General features: G+C 39.2%; 1 protein-coding gene across 13 annotated transcripts in view; it reads left to right on the top strand.

The window, feature by feature from the left end:
* The window catches only part of LOC126491516 (transducin-like enhancer protein 1), an 89,912-nt gene that overhangs the window by 22,136 nt on the left and 43,984 nt on the right, over positions 1-23,792 (top strand). For 6 of the 13 annotated variants that reach the window (XM_050127256.1, XM_050127252.1, XM_050127246.1 and 3 more), the window contains exons 5-6: positions 11,727-11,789; positions 13,258-13,332. The exons of 3 other annotated variants lie outside the window; for them this stretch is intronic. In XM_050127256.1, the coding sequence (XP_049983213.1) occupies positions 11,727-11,789; positions 13,258-13,332 (138 nt within the window). Of the gene's footprint in view, positions 1-11,726; positions 11,790-13,257; positions 13,363-23,792 lie in introns of all 13 variants that reach the window. 4 more of the 13 variants (XM_050127244.1, XM_050127248.1, XM_050127247.1 and 1 more) reach the window with 1 other exon arrangement.

Here is a 23,792-nt window from a genome sequence, read left to right as displayed (position 1 = left end):
TGTTTTGCTTTTCATCTAAGTCCCAAATTCCTGTATACTTAATTGCTCATGCATTGGGAGGCAGAGGCAGTTGGATTTCTCTGAGTTTGAAACTAGTATTCCCAAGTACTAGGATTAGAGGCATCTGGTACCACACTCAGCTAACATCTGTGCCTGTTACCCTGTTCATGGTCTCTTTTTGGTAAGCAGGATGTTACTCTCTGCTTTGTTGTGATGATTTATCTGGTATATCTTAGCCATTGAGTTGAGAGGTATAGGAGAATCAACATTGTACTTCAAGTTTGACTTGGATGGTGTGATGAGTGTGAGCTGATAATGAGTTTGAGTAGGATCTTGGAGGGAGAAGGCCTGTCAGAATGTTTTCCTGTCTCCATCATGTAATGCTGAGATGATTTGTTGGATGGCTAAGAAAGTTATAACACAGACTTTTTAGTATCTAAGTTTTTTTTTTTAATCAAATAACAGTGAGTGTGAGGATCTTGAAGAGCACAAAGAAGAGTATGCTTACTGTATTATGAGCAAAGCACCTTCTGAGTGGACCTGAGGGAAGCCTTGAGGAGTTGAAAGCCCTCTTAGGTTTGTGTAGCACCACGGAGTAGAATACCTGTAGCCTATACATTAGTTCACTTGACTTTGATCGAATTCTGAGATAGAGTAGTCAGATCCCTGTTACTCAGATAGCACAACCATGATCTGGCAGCTGAATCTTAACTTGGACACCTAAGGTATGAATCTAAATTATTGGGTTATGGTACCTTTCATAAGGGTAAATCAATATGGGGATCAAATATATATCAGAAGCATAAAAGATTGTTCTAGATAGGTAAATTATACCACTGCCCCCTCCTACCTGGGTGGGTACAGTTAGTCCAGAATGTAAGACTTATTCTGAGAACCTGGCTTGGCATTTCTGAATAATCACAGCTGGAGCAGTGACTCAGTGGCTAAGAGTACTTGCAACATAATCACAAAGAAAAGAGATTGATCGCAGCACTCATGCAGTCTCTTATGCACATGTGAGATCACATACAGGATGGTTGCTGGGTGTAGTCCTGGCTGCCTGCCTAGCTAATGAAGCTTGCTTCAGATGAGGAATACCAAGGATAATCACACCCACACTCTCCACTAGTCTTTAAGATTGGACATAGATACGCTCACCTTTTATGTTCATACAACACACATACTAATACAACACACCTAGTTCTGTGTGGAGAGCTGCTTGTTGAGTTGGCAATGGCCTCTAAATGCTGATTTATTGTTGGCTGCTTTAAAAGTGTCAACTGTGACCTAGCAGTACCAAATATATTTTCAGCTTTGAGGAAAAGTCCTTTGTCGGTGGAAAATACAATTGTCACATGTGTTTTATTGGATTGTATAGTTTTCAGGAGAGGTGGTATCAAAGGGTTTACATTTTTATGAATATTTTTATTTTATGAGAGTTTTGTATGCAGATATATATGAGTACCACACACATGCCTGATGTCAGAAGATCGTTAGAAAGTATTGGATCTCCTGGAAAGAGAGTTATATAGGTTATGAGCCACCATGTGCGTTCTAGGGTCCAAACATAGATTATCTGCAAGAGCACCAAATGATACCTAACCACCAAACCATTTCTTCAGCCCCTAGATTATGAAACTCTTAATACTAACTGAAGTAGGGCCTGATAAAACCTGCTTGCCAGCATTGAGACCTAGATTGGATGTAAAACATTACTGATTATTAATTCATACTAAATTAAGAATTTTATCAGAGTCCCCTTGATAGCTAGACAGTAGACAGTACCAAGAATCATCATCACCATTTTTCACTCACTCATTTGTCCACTTACTTATTCATTCTTCATTTGTTTGTTTGTTTGTTTGTTTATGTGCCCCGAGGCCCCACTGCTGCCACCTACATTTTGAAGGGAAGGAAAATGTGGATGTGGGCAGTTGAGAGGCTGCTGACAGAGCTCACTAAGCATGGTTAGGTGCAGGTGGTATCTTCACTTCCAGAAGGAAGGTGCTCTTGTAGTTACCGTACAGGTAGACAGAGTTATGCAGCTCAGTCACTTGTGAGTAGAAGCAGCAAAGACTTGGATTGATTCCTCCTGGTTTTCTGGTCAGATGGTTTAAGGTTTGTTTAGAGACCTGGCAATGGGAGGGAACCGCTGAGGTAAGTTTCCTCTTCCTGCTCTGTGTCCATCCGTTCTCCAGCATCTGTATAGAATTTGCAAAGCGTATGACATGCCTTCTGATGGCTTCTCATCACTTTTGAAGCTTTAATCTCCATCATCTTGTCTCAGTCTCAATTGATCTAACCTGATATTGCTTTTACATTAATCTTTTGTCTGTTTGCTTCTTGCTCACTGTAGCTATGAAAAGTTATACTGTTAAGTTCATTCTGTTCAAAATGGGTCCTTTTCTATTTTGTGAGACAAGGCTTCACTATATAACCCAGGGTGGCCTTGAGCTCAGTACTAGGTTTTAGTCTTCTATGTTATGGGATTATAGTCTGGTGCCATCACACATAGGCCTTAATGGTCTTTGGACCATCTTCAAGTTTACCTTGATGCCATTTTATGTAATAACACATACTACTTTTAAGGGTGAGGATTTTGGTTTCTGTAAACCAGAGTTAATTTCAACTTGTTAAATTAGTATAAGGAGAATAGCTGTGGCAACAGAGAAACAAACTACAAATAGTTTGTATAATCTCAGTATGTTCTTTCTTTAACCTTAAAGCCAGAACAGCAGATTAAAGCTCATTGGTTGGACCATGTACTGAAGATTATAAGCAGCAGAAAAATCCATATTAGGCACAGCTGGGAGATATGCGGCAAGCTAGGTGTGTTGGTTGTTTTTTTTTTTTATCAACTTGACGTGGTAGAGTTAATTGGGGAAGAGGGAGTCTCTGTTGAGAAAATGCCTCCATCAGATTGGTCTGTAGGCAAGCAAGGCTTTATTAGTGATTGATGTAGGAGTGTCCAGCTCACTGTGGAGGCTTCTACTCTTGGGTCATACATTGTATAAAAATCAGGCTGAACACACCATAGGGGACAAAGTAGTAAGCAGTTTTTCTCCATGATCTCTGCTTCAGTACTTACTTGCCTGGAGGTTTTTTGAGTGCTTATCCTGACTTCCCTCAGTGGTGTTGAAATAAACTTTTTCTTCTCCAAGTTGCTTTTGGTCATGATGTATATCCCAGCAACATAAATCACATCGGGTAAACCAATGAATGATCGTATTTATATTTATTTTATATGAATATCTACACAGACAGGGTATAAACATCAACAGAAAAAGGAAAAAGGAGAAAAATAATAGATTAATACATATCCATGGAAACATGTTAGACTTCAGAAAGAAAAATCTACTTAATGGATAAGAATTCAAAGATGTCCAGAAAATCCATTATTGACATGGGCAGGAGAGCAGACACTTTCATCCATAGAGCTTTTCTCCTGGGCTGCAAGGTTCACAGGCATGCACAGTCTGACCCGTAAGCTCAGAGTGTGTTCATGGATTGCCTTTAGAGATCCATATTGAGCATATTGGAAAAGAGTTTGAAATTCTGGAAAATTGAGTAAAACATCAGTGTCTTCTGGTGTCATTGTTTAGATGTCAGCTCACAAAGTGGAATATGCTGATATACTCAGTACTGTTCATTGACTAGGCAGTTCTTTCTTGGTGGAAAATAAATTATAGAAAGCAGTTGTGTGGGATAAGAACTGTTAGTAATAAAATATGTTCCCTACTTTGGGCTTTAGGTGAATTGAGAGAGAGCTTGCAATGGTGGTGGCCCAAGGACACCTAACATATCTGTTACTATTTCTGGATGGCATGTTTAGTGTTTTAGCTTTCTGTCATGCTTTTCTACCCATGTATTACTGTGTGTATGTGTTACATGTTCAGAGTGAGTTGTGATGCATTTTACCTTCTACATTTTACCCTTTTGGGACTCCTACTCTGGTACTTCTGCTTGTCAGGTAAGTAAGTACCTTGACTCTGGAACTACATTTCCAGCCAAACATATCACTCAAAATAAAACAGAAAATCAACCAAAAGGTTTATTTTAGGAATTTATGTGTTTGATTGTTTTGCTGACATGTATGTATGTATACCAGATTCATGCCTGGTATTTACAGAGGAACACTGATTAAATAATAAAGGTTGTTGTTGGGCTTCTTTATGGAACCTTATCCTCTTCCCTCATTCTTCATCTGCCTTCCTCCCCTCATTTTTTTGCTCTCTTCTTTTTCTTTGTTCTTTCAGGATTTATGTGCTTTCTTGATTATTTATTTATTTATTTAATCCTCATTGGATTTTTTAATCCAATGAGGATTAAATAAATAAATAAATAAATAAATAAATAAGGGATTAAAGGAGTGGGTCACCACTGCCTGATCTGGAAGGCTGGCCTGGGCAGTTGTTTTACTCTCTGATCTTCAGGCAAACTTTATTTATTAAAATACAATTGAAATGTTACTACAAAACATCCCATTTTGTGCAGAGTGCTCCAAGGTCTCTCACTTTTTGCACAGTCTTCTGTTTTGGGTCCCTGCGTTAATTCATATCTGCTGCAAGGAAAAGCTTTTTTTGTTTTTTCTAGACAGGGTTTCTCCATAGCTTTGGAGTCTCTCCTGGAACTAGCTCTTGTAGACCAGACTGACCTTGAACTCACAGACGTCCTTCTGTCTCTGTCTCCCAAGTGCTAGGATTAAAGGCATGCACCACCTCCACTGGGTAAGAAAAAGTTTCTGATGCTTTTCTATTTAGGTATAGCAGGATGTCATTAGGAGTCATGTTATTTCTATGTTCGTTTAGTGGAGTAATGAGGTACTTAGCCTTATTAACAATGCCAGGCTTGGGTTGCATTTCAAGAAACTGGTCTTAAATACAATGAAAGGGTGGTTGGTTACTATTCTAGGGTTTCTCTCGCTGTGATAAAGCATCATGACCAAAAGCAACCTGAGGAAGAAAGGGATTATTTCGGTTAACAGTCTAGTGCCGAGGGAAGTCAAGTTAGAAATTCAAACTGAGTGGGAATCCATAGATAGGCGCTGAGACAGAGGCCTTGGAAAAGTGCTGCTTACTGGCTTGCTCCTGTGACTTGTTCAGCCTGGTTTTTGCAGCACCCAGGAACAAAGCCCCTAAGGGTAACACCGCACACAGTGAATTGAGCCCTTCCAGCTCATCAGTCAAAGTATACAACATGCTTTTCTACAGGCCAGTCTGGCTGGGGCCATTTTCTCAGTTGAGATTCCCTCTTCCAAAATGTGTAAAGTTGACATAAAAATATCCAGCACAGTTGCTTGCTTGAATTTGTGCTGTTATTGTACCTGTGGGTCTTTTTCAGGCAGGTCGCTATTGTAGGTTCCTGGGTTTGTAGCTGATTGAGATTGATGATTACTTTTTCCCTTCAGTAGTGTGTATAGTATCTTCAGACATTGTGAATACTAGTCAGTAGCAGTGAATCTTCTTGTTGGACACCAGTTTCACTTTTCCTTTGAAAGCATACATAAGTTGTGTCTTTAGCAATAAGGTATTAACATCAGGTTCTGGATGGTAACCAGTAGCCTTGGCAATAGTGAGTAATAGGGACATCTAGGGGACCCCTGTAGCCAATGTAAAAGATATAACTCATTCTTGGTACTGTGGTTTTATTTGGTAGCCTATGGTGTCTAGTTGGGTAATGTTCACCCATTATATGATAGCTTCATATATATATTTTAGGAAGCTTCTGTAGTAGTAGGTTTCCATATGACTTTTTAATAGGTCTTTAGTGTTACTTATTGCCCCTGTATTCCATCTTCTACTCTGTTTTCCCTTCTCTCACCATTTAATCTTATTCTAGTTTCCCCTTTATTTCTTTATGACACTATTGCCTCTTCCCTGTTCCTCCCTGATCCTTTTCTAGCTAACATCCGTGTATTCTGAATGAAATACACATCTAAAGCTTAAAAACTACCATTCACACACACGATGATGGTTTCTATCTCTATCCATTTACCTACACATTTCATTGTTCCATTGTGTGTCATTTGATGGGCATTGGGGGTGTTTCCAGTTTCTGACTGTTATGAATATAGCAACAATGAACATGGTTAAGCAAGTATCTCTGAGTAAGATGTAGTTCCTTTGGATATATGCCTAAATGTGGTATAGGTGAATCTTGGTAGATCTATTCTCAGCTTCCTGAGGAACCTTCACACTGATCTCCATAGTGACTGTATAGGGTCCACTCCCAGCAATGAGTATTCCTCTTTCCATAGATCATCACCACTATTTGCTCACATTTGTTTTGTTAATCTTGGCCATTTGGGATGGGGTATGATGAAATCTCAGAATAGTTTTAATTTGCACTTCCCTGATGGCTAAGGGAGTTGAATGTTTTATCTCAGCCTTTTGAGTTTCATCTTTTGAGAACTCTGTTTAGTTCTCTACGCCATCTTTAAATTCAGTTTGTTGAATTCTTTGTATATTCTAGATATGAAATATCTGCTATATGTCTAATTCATAAAGTATTTTACTCTTGAAGCTACTTACCTCTTTGCTTAGTTGATGATATTCTTTGCTATATGAAAGCTTCAAATTCCTGAAGTCCCATTTATTAATTGTTAGCTTTAATGCCTGTACTTTTCAGGGTCTTACTCAGAAAGTCTTTTCCTGTGTCAATAATTTCAAGCCTGTTTCCTACCTTCTCTTCTATCAGATTGAAGGTGTCTGGTGTTATGAGGTCCTTGATCTACTTGGAGTTTGAGTTTTATAGTTTTATACACTTAGTTCTGTTTTCATTCTTTCATATACAGCTATCCAGTTTGATCACAACTGTTTGTTAACCATTGTTACTTCCAGGGTATTTTTTTTGGTTTCTTTGGAGTTATGTCCAGATCTTCAGTTGTATTACATTGATCAGTATATCACGTTTCCTTACTGTTGTTATTTTTCTACAGTATAATTTTAAGTTTGGGATAATGACACCTCCAGAAGTTTTGTTTTTCGTTGGCATACAAAAGAATCCCACAGTAGCCCAAAATGGAGTATAGCAGAAGTTTATTTGGGAATAAACTCACAGAAAAGAGTAGCAATTTGTAGTCCTCTGTGTGTGCTGGGAACAGGAACTGAATCCAGTAGCCAAGAAGCTCGCACAGGCTTTTTGTTGCATTTATAGTACATGGGACCACACCCAAAGTGGGCTGGTATCTTAAAGACTTTTGGCTGACAGAGGTTCCACAGCATCTCTCCTTTTGTCTAAATAAGAGAGTTCTGAGCCTAATACAAAGCTATATACAGTAAGAACAGATATCAGATACTGTTCAGGAAAAAGAAGAGGCATATACTGAATGTTTCAATAGTTATCGTATCCCAGGATTCTAAGTCTTATATTAAACATGGTGTGGCTAAGTCATGAGAGGAAAGTAACTATGACTTTCTGGTCTTCAACCCCATCAAAGACCTGAGAAGGAAATAATATTACTTGAGTATACAGGAAATACAATCAAGCAACTTCTGAAAGGTACAAAAAATGGCATAGACACCCAGCTACCTGGGCGATCACCCAAAGTTTCATTTACTGTGGATCAGCATAAGGACCCTCACCAAGAATTTCATCTTGGCAAGCCTCAAATCCTTTGACTCTACCTTGCTGTTCTAGGTCTTTAGTCTCCTCTCTCCAATAGCCCTTCCACTGTAACTGTGGTCCATCTTCTAGCACTGCTGAGACCAATTGAAGCCAATCGTGTGGAGTAGCCTTATTGCTTGAAGCCCATGTCTTACCATCTCCCTAACAAATAGTGAATGCATGCCATAAGATACTACTGCTTGCTTAATTTCTTTTAGATCTTTAATACCTGTAGGTTTCCATTTACATTCTTTATATCCATTTCCGTATTGAATATTTGCTAGCTTTTCAGAGGTAATAACAGGATAAGTAGGTAAAACTCTTGGTAAGTCATCTCTGACTCTGAGAGGTACTGGCGATGCTAAATCCTTTGCCTGTACCTCCTCTTCTTGCCTATCGATTCTGATAAGTTCCTCGGTTGATTCAGATCGTTTTATCACTGTATTTTGTAAAGCCTGAATCTCTTGACCTGTGAATGTTTCTAATTCATCAAATTAATTTTTGGTTCCCATTTTGCAAATGTGATTCCAAGGTTTTAATTTTTTTCCATTAATGCTATCTTCTCATCCTTAGATATTATTTGGATGGCATGTGGATTGCCTTCCTGAAGGGATGTTCTAAAATCTGTGAGCTTATCATAACTTTATAACAGGTTTTGATTGTCAACTTCAGCAATATGAATTCTTTCAGATAATCTCTCTGTACCCTTTTGTAAGGATTCATAACCCATTGATATGGATTAAATTTTGCCCGTCAAACTAAGGTTACCATTTTCAATAGTATGAATCCTTTCAGCTAAGGATTATATCCTTCCTAAAAGTTTCTCATTCTTGACTCTGTTATCAAGCCATTTCTTTAAGGATGTAATATGAAGAACAGAGTAAATAGCCACCATGATTACAAAAATATATGTACAAGGTAGCACACAGCTCTTGCAGAATTCTGTCCATTGTAGAAACAAAAAACTTGTTAATTTCCTGGATGGTGATATTGTCTGCAGTTATCTTAGGTTTGGTTTACAGTTTTCAAATTTATTGACTTATTTTTTTTAATTAAATTAACTTCCATTATAGTTTTCAGAAAATATATAAAATTGTTGTAGGTGTAATAGCCTTGATTGGCCAGGAGGTGTCACAGTTGCGGTAGTAAGGCATGTCCTAGATCAGTGCCTGAACTACCTGAGACTTAATTACTAACAAATTTAGTTAATTATTTAAGAGCAGCACATCCATATATGGAGAAGGTTTGAGTTGGGTAGAATATCAAGGAACCCAGAGCTTGCGGGCAGTCGCAAGCTGTGAGGTTACTGGCCGGAGCTTGGGCCAGGCAATCGTGGATCTGAACTGTGAATGCAAGCTGGAGCAAGTTGGCAGAAGCCAGAGAAGCTATGGAGGAGTTTCAGCAAATTGCCAAGGGCAGCAGTAAGTCAGCAGCTTAGTAGGCGGGACCAAACCACGCAGGGGCGTGGAAGGTGGGAAATTGCCAAGTTGTCTTGAGTCAGGCCAGCAATACAGTGCATAGCTGCATGCCAGACAGGTGCGTGGAAGGCGGGGGAGAAAGCTGCAGACGGGGTCTGGGCAGGACCTGGCAATGGTGTAGACTCTGGCCATATACAAAAGAGTTCGACAGTAGCCCCAATGGAGTATAACAAAGGTTTATTTATCTGGGGGATAAACTCATAAAAAGTGTAGTCATCTTCAGTATTCTGCCTGTGCTGGGAACAGGAATTGAATCCAGCAGCCAAAAGGCCATGCAGGCTTTTTCTTCTCACTTATAGTACATGAGACCATGCCCAAAGTGGGCCGGTATCTTAAAGGGTATTGGCTCTGTTTTCATTCTTCCATATACAGTTATCCAATTTCATCAGAACCATTTGTTAACTCTTATTACTTCCAGGATGTGTTTTTTATTTCTTTGGAGTTATGTCCAGATCTTTAGTTCTATTCCACTGATCAGTGTATCACTTTCCCTTACTATTGTTATTTTTCTATAGTATAATTTAAATCTTGGATAATGATACCTCCAGCAGTTGTTTTACTCAACATTCTATCCATTCTTTTATTAGCTATTTCAGTTTTCTGTGTTTGTGTGTTACCATATGAAGTTTAAGATTAGTTTTTACTTTCTGTGAAGAATTTTGATGAGGATTGCATTGAACCTATAGAAAAGCAATGTTAATCCTACTGCTCCTTAAGTGTCTACTTCAATTTCTTCAGTTTCTTAAAGTTTTTGTTATATAAATTTTTCACTTACTTGGTTAGAGGTGTTGCAAGATCTCTTTTGAGACTACTGTGAAAAGTGCTGTTTCTCTGACTTTTTATTAAAATGTTTGTCATTTGTATATAAGAAGGTTACTGGTTTGTATGTGTTAATTTTTTTTTTTAATTTTTCGAGACAGGGTTTCTCCGTAGCTTTTTGGTTCCTGTCGTGGAACTAGCTCCTGTAGACCAGGCTGGCCTCGAACTCACAGAGATCCGCCTGCCTCTGCCTCCCGATGTATGTGTTAATTTTTTATCCCGCTACTTTGCTGAAACTTCTTATAGCTGTAGCAATTTCCTGGTGGTTTCATTAGGGTCTTTTATGTATAAAATCCTCTTCTCTACAAATACGGATGACTTCTTTCCCTTGATCTCTTCCAGTTGTCTTACTGCTATAGCTAAGACTTTGCATACTATATTGACTTCTTTGTCTGGTTCCTGATTTTAGTAGGAATGCTTTGAGTTTCTCTGTGTTTAAAGTGATGTTGGCTGTGGGCTTGTTATAAATTGCCTTTGTTATGTTGAGATATGTCCAAAATATTTCTTTTTTTCTCTAGGACCTTTTATCATGAAGGAATGTAGGATTTTATTAAAATCCTTTTATGAGTGGGGAATTTAAGTTAGCGGAGTAGTAGGCTGTAGTATGATATTTTCATGCTTATGTGTCATATTTTGTGGATTCATCCCCCTTGGCTGCCCTCATGTATTATCCCTGCCCTGCACCCTCTTGCTGGTCTCTTTTTCCCCTTCAAGCAGCCTACTAGTTCTGCTTTAATGTCACATATTCTGTTAACCTCTCTACCCCCTGCAAGGTCTCTTCCTTCTTGATCATGATTCCCTTTCCCTCCCTCCATCCCTCATCCCTCCTTTCCTCTCCCCCTCCCTCTCTGTCTCTCTCAAACACATACAGACACATACGGCACACACATGAACATGCATACACATGCACTTTTCTGCAGATGTTGTGATTTATCATTATGCTTGCACAAAATTCTGTTGTGTATATGAACCACATTTCCTTTATCTGGTCATGTATTGATAGACATTTAGGCTGGCTCCACTTCCTGACAATTGTGAATAGTGAGATTACACGTGGTGCATTGACTTATCCAAGAGTGATATAGCTGGATCCTGCAGTAGTTGTATTTTCAGTTTTTTAAGGTATCTCCACACTTGTGTAGTGACTGCAGCACTTTGCATTTGTACCAGCAGTGTATAGCGAATGGAAACAATGGAGAAGGTGTAGGTACCCCTTCTGCTTTTGTGCTTTGCATCTTTGAAAGCCAGATCGCTTTGACATCATGTTTTTTTATACTACTTTGACTAAACTTTCTGTAACTGTAAAAATGTCCCACGGTATACCCTCAATGAGAAAGTCTTAGGGGCTTACCAACTCCAGATTTAATTGACCATATAACCTAAACCATGTAGATTTCTTTCAAGTCATATACTCTATTTTTTGTTTTTAGTTAAATATTATGTATGTGGTATTTTGCCAGCATGTATGTGTGTTCACCGTGTATGGCTAGTAATCACAGGCTAGAAGAGGGCCTGGAGCTGAAATTACAACTAGCTATGGACCACCATGTGGGTGTTGGGAGTGGACCTGGGTCCTCTGGGAGAGCGGCTAGTGCTTTTAATCTGACTCATCTCTCCAGCTCCTTCATTATCTTTTAAGTAACTAGTAAAATGTTCACTAGTCTACAGGGAGCACTGCTATCTATTGTTTATCTCCAGGTAATTATTCGTACTGTGGTTTAAGTAAACACTTTTCTGTCCTCTGGAGTGAGGGTTGAAGACTCAGGTTTCACTTTCTGAACTAATTGGGAGGTGTTCTAAACATATATGGCTTTGTCTTTGTAGACTGAAATCGCCAAGAGATTGAATACCATTTGTGCACAAGTCATCCCATTTCTGTCTCAGGAAGTAAGTAAAATGTTCAGCTGTTAAAGTGCAATTATGTTGCTTCTCTGTTTGCAAATTAGTCAGTTTTAAGATGTGAATTTTATCACAAGGAACAAGTGTGATGAACATCTGTTATTTGAAGTGTGTCAACTTTGTCCTTCTGTCTAAGGCATCTAAGGGCAGGCTACTGGAGGGGTGTCATCTTAACCTCAAATTATTATTGTTATTATTATTAGAAAATTGCACAGCGACTATCAAGCATAAAGAAAGCTTTGGTGTGTGTGTTTGCATGCATGCGACTATCTGTATCTCATTATGATGAACTCATTAGGTAGACCAAGGTGACCTCAAATCAAATTCACAGGAGATGTGCTTGCCCCTCCCTCCTCAGTGCTTTGATTTAAGATCTGTCCCAGCACTCCTGGATATATGTGTGTGTGTGTGTGTGTGTGTGTGTGTGTGTGTGTGTGTGTTTAAGTAATAATTGCTTGATAGGATTCAGATATCCTTTTGTGTTTTCTTGAGTTGACTTGAAAGTTGACTGCATTAGGTGGATCTATATGAAAGTAGGCAGTTCATTTGTCGTATGCATTCCATAGAGATATCAGATGATAATCATCATAAAGATGAAACGAGTATTCACATGGTTTTGACTCAGAAACACAGATAAGCCATGTGGTTTGAGTTGCCTTAACATATTCAGAGGGAGTCCTTCATTGAAGGCATTGGAGATTTACTCAGCATTGTGTTTCAGTTTTGCTTTGAAAGTTTTATCTTCTTTCTGGGCACAGGAGAATAGTATGTGAATATGAGTGTATGATGCCATGGGGGAGGCACTGCTGTGGGGTGTAGAGTTTTGGAGTTGGCTGTAGAGCACCCTGTGCTCCCTCTATAGATTTGCTGCCAGCTTTCAGTGCCCTTGGCTTCCACCAGCCTCCTCAAATTGACTGTGGCTATATTTCAAATATGTGTAGTGTTGGGGAGTGGGCAAAGTGAGTTTTCATTCTCTAAATTGAAAACGGTGCTTTCTCCTTGGAGGGTAAAACAGCAGAAGGCTAAAATAAATAACATGGAGAATTCCCATAGCTTTTTAAAAATTTTCTGATGCGTCTAGATTTTTTTTTTAATTAGAGAAACCACAGTCACTGATTGTGTTTTTAGTATCAAGATGGGTGTTTGAATTGTTTCAAACGTCATGTGCCCAAACACCACTGTAAACTCCTGTGAGCTATGACAGGCCTCCCTGTCCTGGTCTCTGTAGTATCTATCCAAAGCCTCTAGTTACCGTTCTTGATATCCCTTCTGATGTCCTTACCCCACTAGGTCAGTGGTGACTGGAACCCTTCAGAAATAAATAGTAGCACCATCCCATTGTCCCTCGTTTGTGTTCTGTAAAGTGACACATGCATGAGGACCTGCTTATCTGTCTATCAGAATGAACAGGGAAGTTCTTAGCTGTTGCTAACACATTTTCTTCTTGTTTTCAAAGCATCAACAACAGGTGGCCCAGGCTGTCGAACGTGCCAAACAGGTGACCATGGCAGAGTTGAATGCCATCATCGGGGTACGTGGCCTACCAGGTCTACCTCCTACAGTGTGTATCATCAGCTTTCATTTCTTTATGGTTTGATGGCATAACACACATACATACACAAAACTAAGCTTTTGTAAATTAGAGATGATTTATTTGATTAATAAGGGAGGGTGAAAGGGGGTTTGGATGTGTGTGCAGATATGTAGGGAAGAAGACATAGTAGCCCAAGGAGGGTGCGAGGAGTAACACTAGAAGAGGAATCAAAATAACTTGTAAATCTTAAGTTATTTTGACTTGATACTTAAGACCAACGTTGCTGTGCTGTTAGTGAGGCAGGGGATGCAGATCAGTTTCTAAACACTTTCCTTGCTTCTATCTAGTACTGTTCCACCATAGTGAGGTCAGTATAGGACTCTGAATTATCCCTGGAGTTGCCTTTGCCTTTTGCTTTCTAGGGCACTGGAACCTCTGCGGTTGTTTGGTTCTTCTTTCCTGTGTCCCTTTTATGAATTTTAAAGTGGCACACCAATGAAAAGCTCCCTCGCCAGGGAAGGAGTGTTAATTGTCTGCCCTAGTGCTCTGTGACCTTTCAGGGTTCACCTCTCCTCTGGAGTTTAGCCATCTCTTCTTGCTGGTATAGCTGGTTTCTGTTGTCAATCACAAGTCATTTGTTCTGCATTAAGGGATCTAGTGAACCAGGCCTTCTGTCTCTTTCTTTGTTGGAGTTCGGCCCCACCCACAGTAGGACCTAAGGTGGTTCTCATGTGCTCTGCCCCTTTTAGACTAAAGGAAAGAAGTGGCTGAAATTGGGGAGGGGAGGGCTTTATTTTATTCATATGTGAGTTCCTTGAATGGATTCAAAATCACTCATTTATCAATTTATGTTAATTGCTTGTGAGAAGATGCCCTGCTGGTCTTTATAGTTCCCTCAGACACTTTGTAATGATAATTAGACATGCTGCTGTAGGGATTAAGAGTGCCGTAGTCCAGTGCTGTGACAGACAATGGAACCAGTTAATCTATCAAGGTTTAAAATTACATCCCCACTGGAGATGGGAAAAACACAAGAGCCAAGGAGGATTAAAGAATGAGCCTCAGCTTGAAAACCCTCCTTTCATCAGTTTCTCAATTGCAGATCTGCAGTTGGGGTGCCTGTGGTAAGCTATTGGCAGTCAATTAGGTGAAATAAACTGGGAGGGTGACCTTCATTTCCTTTTAATAGCTTTTTCCTCCGTGAACCTGGGAGCTTCAGTGGATTTTCAGCTTAGATTTTATTCAAGCCGCTTTATTGCACTTGACAGCTTAGCTCTGCATAAACAGTTCTCCCTCCTTCCCCCAGGTCTGGCTCTGTCTTTCTTCCCCTTCTGTATCACATTTTTTGACTGTTACTTAGTGGGCTCTCTAATCACATTCAACAAAAAACACAATTATGCCTGCGTTTGTCTGCTGCCCTCTCTACCCTTTTCTTGTGTAATGAATTGCTTTATTTCAGAGATCAAATCAAATATTCACTGGCATTTTTGCACGTACTGTGTTTGATTAGAAGAGACTAATAGCAATTGTACTTGTAGCTAGAGCAAGGAATTTTTTAACCCAAATGACTGAGGATGGAAAAGCCTGTTTTGATTAAAAGAAAACATGCAAAGCAGATCTCAAGGGCCCTGTTCAACTGTGTGGGACATGTTTGTTTTCTGATAGGCTCTAATTTTTTACATGTAATTTTTCTGGTTTTTCTCTGACAGTACTAGGGATTGGACCTGGGGCCGCACACATACTAGTACAGCACTCTGCAAGTGAAGTACATGGCTAGCTATGTGTAATTTTTCAATAATACAATGCTAGTTTTGAGTTCTCAAAGACCTCAAATCCTGAGAGTCTTATTTGGATCTGCATTTCCAAAGGGGAAATGTATTCACCAGATACTTATAATTAATACTCATTTTGAATAGAATCAGAAAATAAGAATAGGTTATTTTAGAAGGGTGGATGCCTTGCACATTTTATGTATGGCAAGACAGGTTAGCTTTGATAGCTTAGTAGTAATAACCCAAGTTGATGAATTGGGCCCAATGCAAGAATTAATGCATTGTGGTGTGTCCAGTATTGGGATCAGTATATTAATTTATGACAGGCTCTTTGAATACTTTCAGTGATCAGAAATAGCCTGTCTTTTACTTTGGCATACGCTTGATTTTTGCTTGAAAAGAATTGCACATCCTGGAAAATCGAAGTAGCATAAAATTGGGCTGACAATTCAGTGGACCTTTGCACTCCTTCATTGCACATGCAGTGTGCCAGCTTGTCTGGCCAGAGGGGAGGAAGCACTGGGAGACTGTTCATACAGCAGCTGTGCAGAGAAAATGCAGCCTGTTTGATAGCAGCTGTCAGTATTGTTCTGGGTTGAAGAACAATGGAGGAGGCCAAGCTCTTCATCTTCATTGACTTTCAGAATAAGAAAAGAAAAGGTTTAGATGTCTATTTCAAGTGTGAAAGATCATGAAAGAAAACCCTTTAAAATGCAAATGGACTGAAACCATCACCTTCCATTTAAGGTACAATCAAGACCCTTATGGTTTGCAAGGCCAAGCTAAAGATATTTTGTTTTAGGAGAGTAACTTGGTCTTGTCAAGGTCACCAAACTTTTGGTGAGCTCAGCTTTTGTTCCTGGCCTCTCCAATCTAGGAGACATACTAAACTTCAGATTTTTTCTACTTGCCTTCAACCTTTATCTAGAATATTAATATTTAAAAAACAGTTTTCACATAGTTAATTTTTGGATTAACTACTGAAATAGTTTGTTATTCTTTCTTGCTTGCTTGCTTTCTTGCTTAAGAAATGATTTTACCATGCTCTGTCTGACTTGCAAATTGCTGTGTAGACTATGCTGGGAGTCAGTTCATAGAGAGCCACGTGCTTCTGCCTCCTGAGTGCTAGGATTAAAGGTCTCCACACCTTGCCTTTTGTTGACCTGTTACAAGCAGATAGCACTGCCTTTTGAATCATACTTCTCAAAATCTTTTGCTGCTAATGTGCTCTATTATAACAATTTCCAGAAAGTTTATTTTTAAGCTTGGTTTTGTGTGTGTGTGTGTGTGTGTGTGTGTGTGTGTGTGTGTGTGTGTGTGTTGATTCTCTCCTTCCACTGTTACATGTATTTCAGAGGACAAACTGGGTCACTAGGCTGACAGGTAAGCGCTTTTCTGCTGAGTCACCCAGTCCATAGTAGGATTTTTAATTGAATCTTTCCATGTACTAAATTTTCATTGTTTCATCTTGCTCTTCTTCCTCCAAGTTCATCTGTCCTCACCTTCTTTCAAATTTATTATCTAATTAATTAATTAATTCTCTATCTCCCTCCCTCTCTTCCTTACATGTGCTCATGCACACACGTGTGCACATGCCTATTTTGTGTTGTTCCTATGTGTCTAGGGCTGACCACCTTGGATTAGATAATTATCAAGAGCTTGTGGATTATCACTTTTAGCATCCATTAATTGATTTTAATCTCTTCATCTAGGGGTGGGGCCTGGTGAGATTTCCCTATCCACATTGGAGTGTCAACCAGTGTTGTCATTGTGCAGGTCTTGTTTTAGGTTGTCATGTTGTTGAGATTTCATGGATGCAGCTTGATCTCATACAGCTGTAAAGCTTACGAACCACAGCAATCTCTATCATGGCAAGAAAACACCAAGGGTACAATACTGCCACTTATAGCTTGGCAGTTACCAACAACTTTCTAATTGAACATAAGACCCACTGTATAGAAGGGAATTCATGCCTTATACTGTAAACCCAGCCAGTTATGGGTGGCTAATTAGATCATGGGCCTTAGGAGAACCTACTCCTGCCACTTTATAATATCCCAAATTTATTAAAATACTTACTTATCCTTATAGCCACTAATCAGAATAGTTCTCACCCCTCATCAAAGAAGCTGCTTTTTTTTTTTTTTGTAGTAGTAGTAGTAGTAGTAGTAGTTTGAGGCCTATAGAGGGCAAAGATCTTAAGTTGGCTCAGGTCTGATTGGTTTCACACACAAACACTGTTAGAAAACACTGCATTGTAGGAAAGGGAGTGCATTGTTTTGAGACCTTGTTCTTGAAGGAAGAACCTACAGCAATATTCTTAAAACTTTTTTCAATAAAAATTGAATATTTATTAATCTTAAAATAAAATTGGCTGTTCATGTTTTAATATCATATTAGTGGGGTGGCTAATAGCTACCTGAAACATAGACTTAAAGAACTTCAGGGTGATGCCATGTTCTGTTTGAGATTGGAACTAAAAGCTCCTTTCACCCTGCTCAAACTTAATTTAGAGTGAAATAAATTTTTCTTTCAATCAGGTTTTATCACTAAAATTTACTGTGGATCTCCATATGCTATAAGCTACACAGCTGCATGTTTTTTTCTCTACTTAATACATGTTTTCTGTGCCATGAAATACATATGTTTGAAATGTCTATCTGATCACTATGGCTCCTTCATATATCAAGTAACCACACTTCATAAGGAACATGTGGTTTCTGCCATCCAGTATGTTCTTTGCTTTTTAGTATATTTTACTGAATACTGAGAGAAGATAGTTGGTTTTTGAGTGAAAATAATGTAATAATAAAAGCTGAGAGCCATTTATCTCTTAATTTAAAGAAAACAATTTCTTGGTTGTATATTTTTATTTCTAATCACTTGTTCCCTAATTTTCTGGTGTTCATACACTGTAGATAGGAACATTTCAGTTTCCTAATCTGTAGCTAGATAACACATTGCTTGATACCTTTTGAGGAGCTAAAACCTTGGCTGGAAACCCTTCACCCAGCATGTGATCCCACTTTCATGAACTGTAGTTTTGTCTGTCTTGTTTCTGAGTGTTTATAATAGATTTTTGAATGTAGTTGCCTAAGCTTTTGGGTGTGCCCTTGTATGTATGGTTGCTCTAGATCGTCATCTATCACCTTGCCCTTTTCATGAGTTTCATGTGTTTCCTGGAATGCATGGCCTTACAGTATGATTTAGCAGTGAAAAGGCACTGCTGTTCTCTTCCCACCCTCTGCAAACCTACACTTTGAATGTACTGTATAAGCATTTTACTGCTGAGCTATCCCTCCAGCCTCTGTTTAGCTTTAAAATGAGGACAATTGGAGACAGAGTTAGGACAGACCAGTGTTGTTTCTCATACTCAACAGAAGAGTACTCTGCTATTGAGATTTTGGGAGTTACAGGAGAGATTGCTATCCACAAAATGCTAGCTTTTTTTGGATTTTGGCTTCACTGTTGATTGAATAAGAAAATCTGAACAGTTACATTGCAGTATCTGAACTCTGGGAACTCAAATTGGGACTAACCTAGGTAAACTTACTCTTCTTGGTAAATGATTTGGATACAGTGTGACTTATTTTTCATACATAAAATTTCTATGAAGACCAGGAGGCTTCAGTTATTGCTTAAACTTTTACATTCCTGCTTTATAGGCAAGCTTGTACCTCTCTATACCTGAAAACAACTTTGTATAAACAACTTTATTTGGAGTATTGTGTGCTAGGTAGCTGTGTACTATGTGTATGTTTGTGTATGGCGTGGCTGTATATCTGCAGAGGGAGGAGACTGTATGCCTAAAATAATCAATTACAGACCTAAAAGGTGCACCACTGTTACATGAGGTGCTTGGTTCAGGAATTAGCACACTTTGGATTATCCTTCTCCTTTAGCTATAGCTGTCAGCTATCGATGAGATTGCAGTGTGTGAAGTTTAAAGAGGATGAGCTTCTTATTCTTTACGACTATGCAGCTAATCCCTGGAAAGCCCGTCTTAAATCCAGCCTTTAGTGCCTTTCTAGAAGAGTAGGTGTCCTGCTACTCGGAGAAGACTGAGAAGGTACAATAAATGTATGTCTTCTAGTTCCAAAGACTGAAATCTTCTTAAATCACAATAGTCTAGCTCTGTATTAAATTTACAAAGGCAACATTACATGGAAGTCCTACCCTTTTCTGGCTTCCATCCCTTCTTTCCTCATAAAACGGTCTCACTGTGTATATAGCTCAGGCTGGCCTTTGTCTCAGATCCATCTGCTTCTGCTTCCCTCATATAAGGATGTGTATATCACCACACCCAGCTAGAAAAATCATTATTTCTGTGTATACTATTCAACCAGTGTAGATGGAGCTGTGGGCCACGTTCCTGCCGCCCGGCTCCTGGCCTCCTGGCTAGCTTATGCTCCGAAATAACAACACACAAATTGTATTCTTTTAAACACTGCCTGGCTCATTATATCTAGTCTCTTCTTGGCCAACTCTCACATCCTTATCAACCCACCTCCATTAATGTATGTAGCACCACGAGGTGGTGACCCACCAGGAAGATTTTAGCATACATCCATCTTGGGCTGGAGCTTCATCGCATCTGGCCCAGAGAGGAGAGTCATGGGGATTGCCTCACTTCCTCCCAGCATTCTGTTCTGTCTACTCCACCCACCTAAGGGCTGGCCTATAAAATGGGCCAAGGCAGTTTCTTTATTAACCAATGAAATCAACTCAAAACAGAAGACTCCCACATCAAACCAGGTTAAGTCAGTCTGATATTTTTGTTAGTTTTTTAAATAGAATACTACCTAGTATCTCAAATAGATCTGGAATTGGCCTTGCTGTCTGGATTTTCCCACAGTTAATATGCATTTTAGTTAGTAAACAAGTTGGTGGTATGTTTGTTTCTTTTAATTAGCACCCTGCTAGGTGCTACTATATGAATTTTAGTTTATTCCTTGATAAAGCCATTTCATAATTAAAAATGTTTTTAAAAGGGAGAAACTGCTCCATAGAAAGTAAAACATCCCAATTTAGAGGCTAAACATGTACATGGGTATATGTTTTTTTTTTAATTGAGATACAGTTCACATTAAATTGACCCCTTTTGTTATAGAGATCATTAGTTAGTATATTCAGCCATTAATATTTCCTTCTAAAATATTTTGATCACCACTGAACAAAGCCTTGTATTATTATCATTGACTTCCCATGTCTTCTAACACTTAGTGGCCATCAATTGGCTTGTTCAAGACACTATATAAATAAATACGTATTAGTCATTTATATTTGGCTGATTTTTTTTAAAATTAGATTTATTTCAGATAGTGTGATGCCTTCTAGAGTCACCCATGTTGTTATAAATGGTTGGATTTCCTGGGTTTGCTTTGGTTGACACAGGATTTTGCTTCATACCTCATTGTGTTTGCTACTTTTCCAAGACTATATGTGTATATCACGTTTTCATTGTCTATTCACGTGTTGGTGAATTCAGTTGTTTGTGTATCTTAGCTGTTGGGAATGATACTGTAGTGAGCATATAAGTGCGGATGTCTCTGAGAAAATTTTATTTCCCTCAGGTATATCTCTGAGTAGGGTTTCTGCATCACATGGAAGTTCTGTTTTTAACTTTACTTTTTTAGAAGCTGCCAGTGTTTTCTTTAACGAAGTTGCTAGTGTAGATTCCTAGCAACACGTAGGTTCACTTTTCTTTATACCTTTTATTAAAACTGGTTTGGTTCTTTTTGCTATCTCCATCCTGACAGGCATCTCAGTGCCTCTCACACTCATCAGACTGGAGACTGATGAAGCAATGGGAAGCCTTTTTACATTTTCTTGATGACTCTTCTTTTGAGAGTTCCTCATGTTTGTTAAATTGTTGTTTCTTGTTGAGCTAAGTTCAGATGTATGGTTCGTAGGAACTTTCTCCCATGTCTTTTTCTGGGCCCCTTAGTGCATTACTACTATATCTTTATTGTTTATAAGTGGCTGGAGATTTCTTGGCCCCAGTAAGCAGCTTCTTTCTGTTTGTCACCGTTGTTTCTCTTGTAGAGAAAAGCCATTCATGTAATAGGAAGTTTTTAGGCAGCTGCTGTAGTGGCCTTGATGCCACTGCTGCCAGATAGACACTTGTTTATGCACTGAACAAATTTATTGTTTTCTTCTGTCCTCTACATTCCCAAGGTAAGAACTAAGTGTTTAACTAGAGACTAAGGAAGAATGTTCTATAGCATTCAGTAATACCACTTGTCACATCTTGTCTTCCTTACAACTGTTTACCTACATGTTGTTGTCAGTGCTGTTTGCTATAATTTTGGCATGGAGATGCCAGCTGAGGAGCTTTCAGTCCAGTTGGGCTAAGTATGATTTTGTTACATGATTTTTTCTGGGTTTGTAAAATGAATTAAATTTCTGGAATCTGGTGGCTGGTAGCATGGAGTTTTGAGTCTTTCCATAGTTTGTGTCCTTTCTGGGTAGCTCTGTAGTGATGTACTTCATTACACTTGTGATTTAGAACAAAAGTGCCAGTGGCCATACACACCATTGCAATATAGTTCCGAATGTTAGCAGCACAGCCAGGTTCTTTATAGCATGGCTAATATAGCTAGATTCTAATAGCAAGGCTGTTGTGTGGTATGCATGAGGCTACTTTATTTCTTGTGGGTTTCCAGGACCCTTAACTCGGGGGTTTGGTTTGCTTTTGTCTCTCACTCAGCCTGTTCCCAATTCTTTGTTGTTGTTGTTGTTTAATTATTTTTAGTTGTTGAAAAAAAAATTTCCGCCTCCTCCCCGTTTCCCTCCCCCTCCTCCCACACATCGCCTCCTCCCCCTCCCCCCACTCCATTCCCCCTCCCTCTCAAGAATGAAGAGCAGTCCAGATTCCCTGCCCTGCAGGAAGTCCAAGGTCCTCCCTCCCACTTCTATCCAGGTCCAGGAAAGTGAGCATCTAAACAAGCTAGGCTCCCACAAAACCAGTTCATGTATTAGGATCAAAACCTAGTGCCATTGTCCTTGGCTTCTCATCAGCCTTCATTGTCCGCCATGTTCAGAAAGTCTGGTCTCATCCCATGCTTATTCAGTCCCAGTCCCACTGGCCTTGGTGAGCTCTCAGTAGATCAGTTAATTCCACTGTCTCAGTGTGTGGGTGCACCCCTCATGGTCCTGACATCCTTACTCATGTTCTCCCTCCTTCTGCTCCTCATTTGGATCTTAAAAGCTTAGTCTGGTGCTCCAATTTGGGTCTCTGTCTCTATCTCGATCCATGGCCAGATGAAGGTTCTAAGGTGAATGAATAGGCATGAGCATGCCAGGCTTCCCTCTACCATTAAGCCTGACTTCCGGGCTTTAAAATTCTGCTTTAGAACGACAGCTGTACACCACACTGTTTGTCTTGTTCCTCTATATGGTATAAACCTCAACTTAAAGGTCTGATTTTTTTTTTTTAAATAGTAGTGTCTGGATAGGAGTTTGAATTATCTTATCCTTGCTGCCGTGTTGAAAAAAGTGACAGATGACATTTGAGTTTGGGGAGGGCAGGTGCATAAAATTTTTCTAAATGGTAGAACTATTATGTGGCTGTCTAGCAATGCCAGTATGTATTTGTGCTAAGACATGTTTTTAAATGGTATTGCCGCTTTTGCTCTGGGCAAAGGTGATATGTACCAGATTGTCTCTGGAAACTTTGTTGAGAGAAAATGTTCCTTTATTAAGAGATGGAGTCAAGTTGGGCTGCCCTTCTGTAGTTAACTTATTCTGATATAAGCCCTCTATGTAAATAAATATTTTATCTTAGGCCTTTACTTTTCCAATATTATCTATCTTCTTTTAAAAGAAAGGCCAATGCTGTGTCTGGGAGCTTGATTGCCTTTTACAAGTCTCCTTGGAAGAGAGCAGGGATACAGGAACAAGCATTAAGAAGTGCAACTGAGAGGAGGTGTGCTCATGAAACCAAAGAACTAGATTGTCTTTATCCCTGCCTTGGGCTCCTTGGTAAAAGTGAATTTATGACTGAGTACATGGAATTGTGTAATTTCAAGAGCATTTATCTTGGCTACACTGGGAGAAAAACACAGTTGTCTTTGGAGGAGGTTGCCTTCTTTTTCCTTGTGCTACAGATGTGAACTTGACCTTGTTTTTGGGTAGCTGAAAAGGTCTTAGTGCTTGTGGCTCTGAGCACTGTGTCATATATCTCTTTGAGCCCACTGCCTACACACCCTACCATAGGTGAGAACTCAGATGGGATAATGAACGTCAGTGTTACTCTGGCTCAAGAGGAAGATGGGAGGCATATATTCAAGGTTTTGGAGCTTAGAGTGTCTTGATGGCTGTGACCCATCTCTTTCTTTGTTCTTTAGGTTTACTACTTCATAATATTTTGCTTTTATAAATTATGTAATTTTATTTATAAGAAATATTTTGTTTGAATCAAAAAGGCTTTCAGGTTTCCTAAGCCAAGGATGGATGAGTCCAGTTACTTCTAGGTAACAGACAACTGGTTTTGCAGGGCCTGGAGAAAATAGGACAGGGTAGAAGTGGAAGGTTTCTGAGGCCAGTTAGTCTGTTGAATACTCCCATTGATCTTCATTACCTCAACTCTTGGGTTTAACCACAGAACTACTTCACAGCTATGACAAAGTTCATGGTTAAGTAAGCTGAGCCCTCTTTAATAGTGTATTATAATCTGCTTTTTAG

The sequence above is a fragment of the Alexandromys fortis genome, unplaced genomic scaffold, assembly GCF_014885135.2.
Source record: "Alexandromys fortis isolate MF-2015 unplaced genomic scaffold, M_Fortis_MF-2015_v1.1 scaffold_244, whole genome shotgun sequence".
NCBI lineage: Eukaryota > Metazoa > Chordata > Mammalia > Rodentia > Cricetidae > Alexandromys > Alexandromys fortis.
The sequence above is the reverse complement of the archived record's forward strand: the minus strand, read 5'-3'. Positions and strand labels throughout refer to the sequence as shown.